The sequence below is a fragment of the Haliotis cracherodii genome, unplaced genomic scaffold, assembly GCF_022045235.1.
Source record: "Haliotis cracherodii isolate W230 unplaced genomic scaffold, xgHalCrac1.p SCAF_8, whole genome shotgun sequence".
NCBI lineage: Eukaryota > Metazoa > Mollusca > Gastropoda > Lepetellida > Haliotidae > Haliotis > Haliotis cracherodii.
The window spans coordinates 56,245,547-56,258,543 of record NW_027266341.1 but is presented as its reverse complement, the minus strand read 5'-3'; the positions used below and the strand labels follow the sequence as shown (position 1 = coordinate 56,258,543).

Genomic DNA, 12,997 nt, shown 5'->3' with positions numbered 1-12,997 from the left:
GATGTACAATGCATAGGCATCAGTGCCGTTTAGTAGCGACCAAAAAGGGACCTCCGCCCAGCATTATGACGTCATAGAAAATATATATATAATAGAACCCAACATATTTTTTTTACCGTCGTGCATCTTCGATCACCCAGTGTTTTATATCTCCATTCTAGTATAATGAATATGAAGATACATGAATTATACATCGGATCAACGAGGGTGGATATCGTGATTCATGTTTTCATATAATCACCTAACTACGTGATGCACTGGAGCTGTTTTGTGACTACAGAAAAAAGATATAAGATCTCTGACATTATGATTTTCTGATCAATCCGGACTCGGCTGTTGTTTGAGATATAGCTCAACTATAAGTGAATAAAACATGTTTAATAGCAACGAAATGTCAAATTGTCATAGATGTACATCAAAGAATTAGTTATTCAGAAAGTTCGCTTATTGCTTACGGCAAAAAAGGGAATGTGTTTGCGCAACAATATTTTAATCGACGATGGCAGTTCATTGCAGTCTGTCTACAATCCGCCTTAGCATTAATATGACGATATCATTCTACTAAAATAACTTCACAAATCGTGTCCTTCAGAACAAAATGATCACTGCGAGACTTGTGTATTAATCTTCAAGTATATGAATAGATGATGAATATAATGTTGTACTGATGTGGAATTCTGGCTCTACGTCAAAAGAACATCTCCTTGTATCTCTTGGAAAATAACATGTACATCCTAATAAATGAAAATTCAATGTACTAATTTATAACGTCTGATCAAGATAGAGTGAACACATGAGCTTGCTATTTGCAAATACACAGTAATGCTGTTAGTAAACACTTTAACTTAAAAATAATTTACTACACTTATCATGGTTCTCTTTAACCATATGGATACAATACATAAGTCGATTGCCTCATAACAAACAAAATAACTTCTTCTTCTCTTTCTTCATAGTGTGCGTAGCTGGTTCGTAACTGAAGTGTAGGGCTAAACGATGTACTGTTGCCTTATTAAAAAGATAACTGAGATCATCTCAGTTCAAATGTGTCTCTGTTCACCCAGCAGGGAATGGGTACCCGATATGTGAGGTAGGTGTAATTATAAAACCTTCTAGCGCCCGTTGGCAGCTTGGGTTGTATTCTCCCCAGGGAGTTGAAAATGATAACTGGAATGGAAAAGGATCCACTTGTTGGGGACACATACATATATAACCGCATTTGAACATATACTAGTACTAGTGTGGTATATGATAATAATAATAATAATAATAATAATAATAATGATAATGATGATAATAATAATAATAATAATAATAATAATAATAATAATCTGTTGACAATGAATATCAATAATTATCATGACAGGTGAGGTGAGGTGAAATGGTGTTTAACGTCGCGTCCAAGATTATTGCACTTATATATACGCTGCATGTACGTGTGTGTGTTTGTGTGGCTGCTTGTACTAGTCCGGACTGCTGCCGATTTATAGTGCTAGCTCACTGAGATACCATGCCGCAGTTTAACATGAATAGCCCACACAGACACGGTACTCCGACTCCGAGCAGACCAGTCCTTGTTTTAGCCCCTTAATGGCGAGCGCCAGACAGGGTAACAACAAGTACTATCTTTTAACGTCTTTTGGTATGACGCGCCCGGGGATCGAACCCCGGACCTTCCGCTCTCCGGGCGGACGCTCTACTACTAGACCACGGAGGCGGTCCATGACAGGGACATAAATGAATTTACAGATTGTTTTGCACACAACGAGTCCCTCGCCAGACAGACCAGGGTACTTTAACCTCGTCCTTAACCTAGCGTAACAGTATCTAAAAGAACCCACCTCAAATATTATCACCATTTAAACTGCGGTACATCTCAAATAAGGAAACAACATAATTGGTATTTGAGCTTGACCTATGGAAACACATTGCAAGTGATAAGCCGAAATGAATATCAGAACAATGTATATCTATGGGGATCAATCGACAACCCACATAAACACTCGACTTCAATCTTCAAAGAAACAGAAAGAACTTATGAATTGCTTCTAAGAAATATGACCAATGATGACATGATTACAGTCACGTTTGACTTTCGGTTTATGTCATTCGAAATCCACAGCTTCACACGGTCAAAGTTTCACACAGAGTATAGTCAGTGTATGCATGGCTCGTCAGATGGGTCAGAGGGTAGTCATCAATCAGAATTATGTAATCGAGGATAGGATCAAATTTTACGACAACCAATCATTAACATATTCATTAGGCAGTGAGAAATCCTTATGTATATGTGATTGGACATACTGTATATAGGAGATGCACTGACCTTGGCGTCCTTACCGGAGTCTTTCAGATCAGACTGGTACCATCCTTGCAGAGCACCCTCTTACAATCATGAAGGTAATGCCATGATGGAAATAAATCACTGGTTTCCCATCATTTGTATTCAGTAGTATGACGACATATATTCGTAAGTTTCAGATATAGTGTCAGTTTTATATGGGAAAGGTTAAACGAGAAATTTACGTAATTGACAGACAAAAACGCTTCAACGTTAAAGTTTGATACAGAAGTATATGGTACTAAAGGATGAATGTTTATATATGTAGCAGTACCCGTCAACATTTTGGTATTTTTCTTTGGAGATAATGTGATACGTCATATTATGATGAACATTACCGTTTTACAACTGTGTGATATATTGTAATTCATGTATGTATACGACGCGGGTTGTAATAGGTGCCCGGTAACCTGTTCCGGTCGTAGGCGTCGACTAAATTGGATCGGGCGATCGAACTCTGTGGCCTTGTCATCGGACACTCACTCACTCACTCACTCACTCACTCACACACTGTTATTCATTCCAGGTCACGCTCATTGTCTTCGCCGTGGTTTGTTCCTCCACCCTCGCTGTGGGCCCAGGTTACCTCGGCCTTGGCTTCAATGGAGGACTGGGCCTCACCAGAAGACATGGCTTCAACATGGGCCTTGGTCTCAACGGTTTTCCTGGCAATGGTTACGTTGTCTACCATAATGTTTATGGCAAACGCAAAGGCTCCAATTGCAACGGATACAACGGTCTGAATGCACATGGTCTCCATGGTCATAGCAACTGTGGCTACAATGGCTTCAATAGCCTTCTTGGTTTGGGATTTGGAAAATTCGGAGGTGTTTACCATTAGTGTAATCTCGACTGACTATGTGATACCTATATATATATACAGTATATTATCCATGGACACTATTTTAACATATCATTTTACTTTATTGTGAATAAATGGTTTCTTAATATAATTATCTGGACTATTGTTGGTGAATATCAATCATTTTAAGCAGCCAGCATTAAAAAAACAATTTTGGATCACGTATATTATCCAAAGAGATGAATGTACATTAATCACATGTACAGTGACATATACACTCTATATTACTTTAATTCTTTAATTCGTGCCTTAGGCACGCCAGAAACATTTGATCTTGGGGTCAAACCCCGGTTAGCCCCGATTATGTTTCTAGGTTTGTCAGCACCATACCCGTGCTCGTGGGTTTCACCAAAGTGGCAAATGTCATAGACTTGCATCACTTCGGGCTTTCCTCCAACAGTAAGCTTATTCGCTATGATAACTGGAATACTGTTCAAAGCATCGTAAATCCCAACTCTAACTCACTTATACTCTAATTAGTTTTAGTGGGACACAAGATAGCTATACACTGATATCCACGACATGGTGAGAGAGAGAGAGAGGGAGAGAGAGAGAGAGAGAGAGAGAGAGAGAGAGAGAGAGAGAGAGAGAGAGTATAATTCTGATTTAGGCATAAAAGTGATCTGATTCGCTATTTGAGAGAATATGTATGCTATAACTTGTTTGACTATATAGTCCTAGCCCACTGAGATACCATCGCGCTGCTTAACATGCATACCCCACTCAGACACAGTATACTGACTCAGAGCCGACCAGCCCTTCTGTTAGCCCCTAAATGTAGACCTTAATGGTAACAACAAGTACCATCTTTTAACGTCTCTTGGTATCACGCGGCCGGGGATCGAACACACGACCATCCGTTCTCCGGGCAGACACTCGATCCATTAGACCACGGAGGCGCTGTCGCTGTATAACGTCAATATATACTGCAGCAGCTATATTGTTTTGAACAATGAAAAACAACACTGTAAGTGGCATCCCTAGATTCGCCATGGCCCACCTACTATGGATGCAGGTAAAGGAAAGATGGTCATTCGGGGACTCCAGCCAGGCCCCGCCTAACTCTACCGCATCCTCATCCCCAAACATCGAGGGATCCCGATGTAACTAAAGGACCTCAAGCGCAATATAATTGATTCACATTCCACGCCTAATCTACACGTAAATGTAGTACTTAGTTTTCAGGTTTTCCCTAAAGTACTATGAGATTTAGCAGTTATTCTTATTATTCAACATCTGCCATGATAATGGGAATCAGTTTTCGATTGTTCAAATAGAAAAATGTGGGCAGGCTTAATTATACCATTCACAAACAATTAGTGTAGATCGGAATCAATAGGAAACTGCCAGTTGCTCAAATTGACTTTCATCTCATACTAAATCATTTAAATAACTGACTGAGAGGGTATGCTCTGTCTGTCATGCCCTAGGCGATATCCTTTGACCTTTGTTATACCTCTTTTCCAATAACCCCTTGTGGTTAAAGACGCCATGATCTTATGTCATTAGCCCGTAACATCCTCTTTGTGGAACTCGTGAAAAACTTTAAAAGCCATGATGAAAATATCGAGTTTGAATAATCCTTTGTCCTCCGATAACTGAAAGACACCCTCTGTCATTAGTAGATCATGAATATTTCCAGATGAACTTGCAACTGTGTTTTGATGTCCTCTTTAAACAGAGAAAATACGTTTATTTTACGATTCACTCGAGAACGTACTTAAAAGGTTCTATACAACGCTCCTTAAAAGAAGAACGTGCGCGTCTCCAAGGCAATGATATGGCGACTACCTGCTGTTCTTTGGGTGGTTTATCTAAGAGGTTTCCGAATTGTTACATTATTATGCTGTTAACATGGTTATGAATAGAAAAGTAGATATGAAACTCAAGGGAAATGCTAGTTAAACATAAGGTATATTAACTATACGTAAGTAAGCACATCATTTTAACATTTTATTTTATGACATTAATGTGAACATGTACCGGCAAGCTTAAGCGACGAGCCCTCCGCTCTCTCTCAGACTTATCTGTATTTAAAGGACAGCGATTATCATTCAAAAAGTAAAATTAATCGACGCGATAAAATCTGGTTGATGATGATTAAATCCTTTTCTTTTGAAAGATAGGTATATATATATTGTCTATATATATATACACCAATGTTTGATAAATCCAAGTTTCAAAACAAAAGGATTTATTCATCATCAACCACACACATCTTTGTTTATTGAATTTGTCCATCATAAAACTTTCAATACTCCAATTAACCTTACTCTGGGTATAACGAATGTTATTCACATTGCTTGGAAATTACAATTCTGCTCTTCATTGATTCGTTACATTTGAATCTCTCTCTCTCTCTCTCTCTCTCTCTCTCTCTCTCTCTCTCTCTCTTCTCTCTCTCTCTCTCTCTCTCTCTCTCTCTCTCTCTCTCTCTCGGGGACACGGGTGGCCCAGTCGTCGAGGGTGGCCCTTCGGCAAGCCAGAAACCTATGATTGTTGGTTCGTATCCCGGTCCGCCTCGATTTTGTTTCTAGGTATGTCAGTACCATACCCGTGCTCATGGGTTTCACCGAAGTGGTAAACGTCTGAGACCTGCATCACTTCGGGCTTTCCTCACACATTCAACTGACACGCCGTGATATTACTGGAATATTGTTAAAAACGGCGTTAAACCAAACTCACTCAATCACTCTCTCTCATTCCTCCCCTCCATCTTACATTCCAAGGAGTTGCTTTAGTCAAACGATCCAGTCAAAGTACCACTTACACTATAACTACAGTTGTACACTACTTGTGAACAAACTAAATCAGTATTAACTAAAACATCGTAGTTACTTCAAATTGAGTCTTTTTATTGCGGAATATTTCATTATCGATGGAGTAATAGAAGGAATGTTCCAAATATGGAATATCGCTTTATTCGTTATTTGCTTATAATGTGTACATTAAATGAAATTACACGGGGATTATTGATGATTGATCGGTTATTTGTTATACAATGTATAGACTATATACACCTAAAACAGCGTACTACCATATTGTTACCAAGTTGTAATCATGTCAAATAATATTTTATTTTTTTTGTTCAACGCCGCACTAAGCAATATATCAGCTGAATGACGGCGGTCTGTAAATAATCAGACCGGATGCTTAGCCTCGATTATTTACCGACCGCCGTCATTTAGCTGTAATATTGCTGAGTGCGGCGTTAAACAACAAACAAAATGCAAATAATCCAGTCTGGATGAGACAATCTAGTGATTTGCATCATGAGCCTCGATCCACGCAATTGGGATACGATGACCTGCATCAACCAATTGCAAGTCAGCGAGCCTGACCACCCGATCCCGTTAGTCGCCTCTTAAGAAAAGCCTAGTCGCCTGTTACGGCAAGCATGGGTTGTTGAAGACCTATTCTACCCCGGATCTTCACGGGTCCAAAACATATATACCTACGTTTAAGTCGAATAGAGTTCATGATGCAGGATTACGTTATCGGGTTTTGCCACAAAGTGAATTGAATAGTAAATTCATGATGGGCATGTATGGGCATAACATTTTGTTTTGTAAACAATTCTGTTTATACCCAATGGTTAACAATAACATAGAACCTCCATCTCAAATAATTCAACGAATTTTAAATACCGTGATCACTGTAAACGCAAGATTGATGGGGATAATTTTAAGTGTGGTGAGCTTATCGCTAAGAATACGTTGCCATGGTAACCAAGTAAGGTACGCCCAGTTTCCCCATGGGGCGGATCGCCCGTCGGTAATATACATACATTAAACTTTGATTGCTACATTGAAGGGGAACCCGGTAATCACACTTGTTTATTCTCACATGACGCAATAAAATGCCATCGATATACAGTATGTTGTGTAAAACTGTGCCCGAATTATTCTTACAGTTTCCCTTCCATGTTTGTGCCTCACCCTTCATCTTTAGCCGATTTTAATTTCAAAGTATCACCAGTATTATATTATAAAAGCTTTTGAAAGAAGTCAGTTTAACTAATAGTTATAACACGAAGAAATTACTTTTCAATTCTATTTGTTGATAAACGATGGCTGTTGTCATCAAACGTAACAATCGTGTTTAGGTCATTGTATGTATTTAACTATAAGTTTGGCTTCAAAAATGAGTTAACTTATCAGGGAAAATGTAACATGTTTTTAACTATAAATTGAATTCGAGCCAACCGGGAATTCAGCGAATCCGAGTTCGAGTTCGTATAATTAAAAAAATGTGAGTGGATTTGTATACGTATATATATGCATCTAAGTATACATAATAAAAAAGCGATATCACGTTTGTCATTTGCGACTCTCAAGCGACTCAAACAGTGGCAAAATTTGTTTATCAGCGTTATTTGGTTTTCATACATTGTTTAATTGATATAATCCAAGGAGGGATACTTGTACATTTGGAACCGATTCTCAGATCGGTGACAAGCTCTACAACAGCGCTTGTAATATGGTAGTAATGTGACTGTATATGTTTTGACCAAATATGACAACAATGTTTTCGAGATAATACAATATTGTAATAGGTAATGATGATTTACCGTAGGTATGAAATTGATTTACGAAGACTTGCCAAAGGCCGACAACATTACAGTGGTATATTGGATGTTGTTCGGGTTTTTTTATTAACGCAGAATCCTGCAATATTCCAGCTATATGTAGTCGGGCTTGTATACTGTGTTTTAAACTCTGAGCTGTGCGTTTTTTCAACTGAATTGACCTGATTGTGCAGTGCATCTTCTGTAATTTGGAAGTTATGTATGTTCGTTGGCTTGTTTTCATGAAGAGTCAATACCTAAATGAGCATGCGTGATCAATGTGTTATTACTATGCAACAATTGCAACTAAATAAGACCACAGTTTTAGTCAAATCTGGATTGACCAGCATATAAAGTAAAGCCAGCACTGATTTGTAGTCATCAATTCTTGTGTTTGCATTAATATACATTCAGATATAAAAGCATATACGGTCATATTTATCTATCAATATAGTTCCCAATTCTGACGTTAACTAGTCTGGTGTGATATGCACCTCATACTTAGATGGTCATTAAATAGTATTAAATCTGTAAAAATATTTAAGCTGTGTTCATGGAACAGAGTAATTGAGAGAGGGAGTATAGTTTCACGCCGCGTTTAACAATATTCCACCAACAATACAGTAAGGACACCAGAATGTGCTTCTCACATTGTACTCATATGTGGAATCGAACCCAGGTCTTCGGCGTGACGAGCGAATGCTTCAACCACTAGACTACCCCACTACCCGAAAAATTAAGACTCTAATGATAAGAGTCATTGTCTTTTCACACACAACACAATTGTCTAGGTGACATATGCAATCTTTATTCAAACAGGAATAGTGCACTACACGACTGCTCACTTTGATGCACAGAGATACTAGTCTTCACATTTTACCCCAACCGAATAAGTTATAATACCACATGATAGTCAAATGTCTTTAGAAAAGGGGTCCTTTGGAACCTAGGCCAAAGCCAAATTGTGGTTTAGACCCAAAAGATGACCTGAAAGGTTTGGGTTTATTGAATGAACTGCCGAAGGAGGAACTAAACAGTCCACCTGATCGGGGCACGGATGTCCGTTCACCGGATTTGGAAGCATAGCTTCTTCCAAAGTTACTGTTACCTCGTCCACTTCCATGTCCAAAAGAACCGAAGCTGCCAAACAGACCATTGCCGAAACTACCTGTACCATGGCCAAAGAGGCTGCTTCCAAAGCTATTGGCATGGTTATTTCCGTAGCCAGATTGACCATGGTTATCCAGATTACCAACCCGCCTTTTACCGCCGAAGTGTTGACTTCCAGTGCTGCCATAGGAACCAGCGTTGTTGCTGTTACCGTTTCTGTAGCTGTTACCTCCTTGGTGAAAGTTATTGGAACCATGGACATCATCTCCCTGGTGGATATTGTTGGAACCATGAATATCATCTCCCTGGTGGATATTGTTGGAACCATGAACAACATCTCCCTGGTGGATATTGTTGGAATCATGAACACCATTTACAGCACCAGAAACACCGTGGACTTCATTCCGGTTTGCCCCGGTAACAACGTTGCCATGAAAGTCATTGTCGTGGGCTCCAGAAGCAATGTTTCCTAGAACACCGTTTTTATCATCTCTGTAAGCAGCCGATGACCCGATGCCGAATCCAACGTTAAGACCAGTTCCGCCAAGGACGCTGCCGCTAGACTGTTTCTCCTGAGCCTTGGCATTCTTGTAACCATCAGCACTGACTCCAAAGGCTCCAATGGTGTTGTCGTGGAGTTTTTGCTGTTTCTGCTGCAGGGAATCCTTTTGGTTCTTGAAGTCAGACTCAGCAATATCCTTCTTGTTTCCATGAGCCTGCTGGGCAGCCTTGTCGAATGTATGAGCATTGATGTTGGACTTGGCTGCTGAATCCCTGTTTGCTTTGTTAAGGCTGAAGCCCCTGGAAGCTTTCTTAGCATCCTGGTAGTTGTCTTTTCTTGAAGCAGCATTATGCTTGGCAGATTTGTGGGCGTTATCAAACTGTCCTTGTTGTTCCTTCTGAGCAGCTTGTGTATTGCCAAACTCATTTTCGACCCTCTTTCTGTTGTACTTAAGTCTTTCAAAGTTATTGCCTCCGGACTTTTTGTCATGGTAGAACCTCTTTAGTTTCTTGAAGTTTTCACTCTGATCGTGCTGCTTCCTTTTTAAGTTTTCTTTGTCAAAAAGCTCCTCGTCGAGGTCGTGTTTGGCAGCTTTGGCATTGGACTGGGCAGCAGCATCAGCATACTTCCTATCATCCCCGGAAGCAGCCTTAGAAGCATGACTGTCCTTATCGCTGAATCCATTATTTTCTGCGTTGTGTACTCCCTGTGCAAATTTGCCATTTCGCTCGTTCTTAAGACTCTTGATTTGGGCAAAGTCCTGCTTCTTCTTAGATTGATCGAACTGCTTCAGGGCGGCATCTGATGTTCCTGCTTTCTGGGCAAGATGTTCTTTGCCCTGATCAACTTGGTCTTGGTGTTCTCCGTACTGATGGTCATTAGATCCGCCAGTTCCCTCACCATGAACTCCATTTATATCTACACCATGGCCCCCAACACCGACAGACCCGTGACCATCATTGCCATGAGCTCCATAGTATTTCTTGTCAGCATGCCCTCGAGCTCCAGCATGACTAGCAGCAGCCTGGCGACCAAAAAGATTGTCCTTCTTAGCAAATTGGTTGGCATTGTTAACAGCTTTCTGTTGCCCTTTGTCCTCTTCGCTGAACTTACTGTCTTTTCGATCATAAAGGATCGCCTGAGCATCATTGGTTGTACCAGCCTTATCAAGTTTCTTATCGTTCTTGCCGTATTTACCATGAGCAGCTTGCCTCTGGGCAGCGTTCTGGTTGAACTTGCTTTCTTTAAGGGCATGTTGTGCATCTTGTCTTGCATTGGCAGCTGAATGATCCCCTCGGAGAAGTTTCCTTGCCTTTTCCTTGTCTTGCAGTTCATCCAGCTTGTGTGATGTGTGTCCAGATTCTTCCTCAAAGCCTCCTTTCTCGCTCAGGTCTTGGTTGAACTTCTTATCGAAACCGTATGAGATGTTATCATTGAAGACCTTGCCTCTGTTATAGGCGTTCTTCTTAGCAGCAGCGGAGTTGTATCCACGGGCTCTGTTATTATCCACGTTGTCATACTTCCCCTCAGATGCAGTCTGATGGCCTGTCACTTTGGATGCATCGGCAATTTGACGAGCAATCTCGTCATATTTGGCATCTTGTTTGGCGAAGTTCTGTTCTGCTTTGTTGCCATGTGCTGATGCTTTAGCGTTATCTTGTCCAAAACCGCTGGCATGGCCGTTATATTTGTTTCCATCCTGGAAGAAACGGTCTCTGGCGCCCCCAAAACTGTCGTGGTCTTTCAAAGCTTTTGTAGACTTGGCTTGATTCTGTGCATGACTGCTTTCCTGGAATACGCCTCTGAATTTGTCAGAACCGCCACCGCCGTAGCTGTTGATGTTTGTGTCCGCCAGTACCACGGCTGCGTACAGTGCTGTCACCAGTGTAGCGTAGACAGCCTGTAACAATAAGCAAGTTGTAACTTACAATATATAAGCAGCAACATCATCAATGTCATTCTGTAGCTATTTTTGGGGTCAGTATTGTCCTTACACCATGGTATGGTGAACATGTTTAGTCTACACGATGAAGTATTTGACCATTAGATTGGTATACATCGCACAAAAAGAGAGCCAAAGTGATGTTTAAACTACTACGACTGCCAATTTGTATGACCCTAAGGCTAAAATCAACCGTTCACGACATTACTATTTTCAGTTTGCACATATAGAGAGTAGGCTCTGTGTAAAAAAATATATCTAGATAGTCTGAACTGTCATCACTAATTTATGTATGGCAAATATACTTATGGAATTTGAAATATTTAAATGATGAATTTAGTCAAAGAGTTATGAAGGTTCCCATTTCACCAATGCTTCAGGTTTGTAGATTCGGCCACAGCCATATTGTAACTATTAAACATGTTATCAGTAAGGACTCTAAAGTAACCAGGAAATCACATATTATACTTCAAAACCACATGGAAAGTTTGTACAATAAACCAAATAAATAAAACCCTTTCCATAAGCATAAGAAATCTCTACTAAAAGCAGAGCCCACTGTACGATTCCGACAACAAAAATATACGAAATACAATTCGAGCTTTAGACCACCAGGAACCAAAGTTGCTAAAAATGCGACGATCGCTAAAGCAACCCATTATTTATTTTTTATTGTTTTTCTTATCTTCTGTCTCAAACAACAAGAAAGCGAGCGGGCGATATGAAATAAGAAATGACAAACTGTTTTTCACTATTTGTGCAACTCATCTTATGACAGTTTAAAGTTTAAAACATATGGCACCTGTCTTTAAAAAAGTTTATGATGTATATGAAGTCGCTTTGCTTCGGAAACGACTGTTTAATTAATAAAGCTGATGAAAGATCAGGCTGACATGAGTTTTTTCACGAGTGTGCAATGGTAGTTGTGATTGTAATTTTATCAGATCGGGGCATAACTTCACCAGCGCGGCGGGAAAAAATGAGATAAAAACATTTTCATTATTTTTCCATTTCGGAATGACAACTACGGACAGCCTGACTGGTAACTATTTATTTCTACGTATGAACAAAATATTTTTTCTGTACATGTAACTTTTCTTCAAACATAGTATTTCTGGTAGTATTTAAATATTTGACAAGACGTATAAATTAAAGGGTTTTTTGACAATTTCACCTTGGAAATATTTCATATATATTTCATGTGTATATAGCGCTTCTCAATAAAAGGAGACACCTACTTTCATCGTTTGTAACTAAATCTTTTAAAAGAAGCATGGTGAATTTCTGCAAACAGTGGATAACCAGTTATTTCTAGACTAGGTTTCAATATCATAAATTCACCAAAATGGCTGAATTAAAAATGTAAAACATAATTGAATTAGAAAATGTATAACAATTTTGTGTAAATACAAAAAAGGATTAGTATTAAACTTACCTTCATTATTGCAATTCCCGTATGGGATAGCGTAGAAACAGAAAGATTACAGCGGCCGTATACAGTGTTGTTACCACTGGTTCAATGCTGTTGAGAAGCTGGAGAAGCTGTTGTTTGAATGAAACCACAAACCGGCAACTATTTATAAGAAGGTCCCACACACCCATAAATCTCATGACATAAGTCCTACAAGCTACCCTTTGTCAGGTTAACAGGAAATATGCTTAACCCGGAAATA

General features: G+C 39.5%; 1 protein-coding gene across 1 annotated transcript; it reads right to left on the bottom strand.

Annotated features, from left to right (window-relative positions):
• Positions 1 to 8,693: 8,693 nt before the first annotated feature.
• LOC139451074 (sericin 1-like) lies at positions 8,694 to 12,765 on the bottom strand. Its single transcript, XM_071232873.1, has 2 exons — positions 12,760 to 12,765; positions 8,694 to 11,282 (listed from the first exon to the last, which is right to left on the bottom strand). Exons 1-2 carry the CDS (start codon positions 12,763 to 12,765, stop codon positions 8,694 to 8,696), a joined length of 2,595 nt encoding a protein of 864 aa, XP_071088974.1.
• Between the last annotated feature and the right edge of the window lie 232 nt (positions 12,766 to 12,997).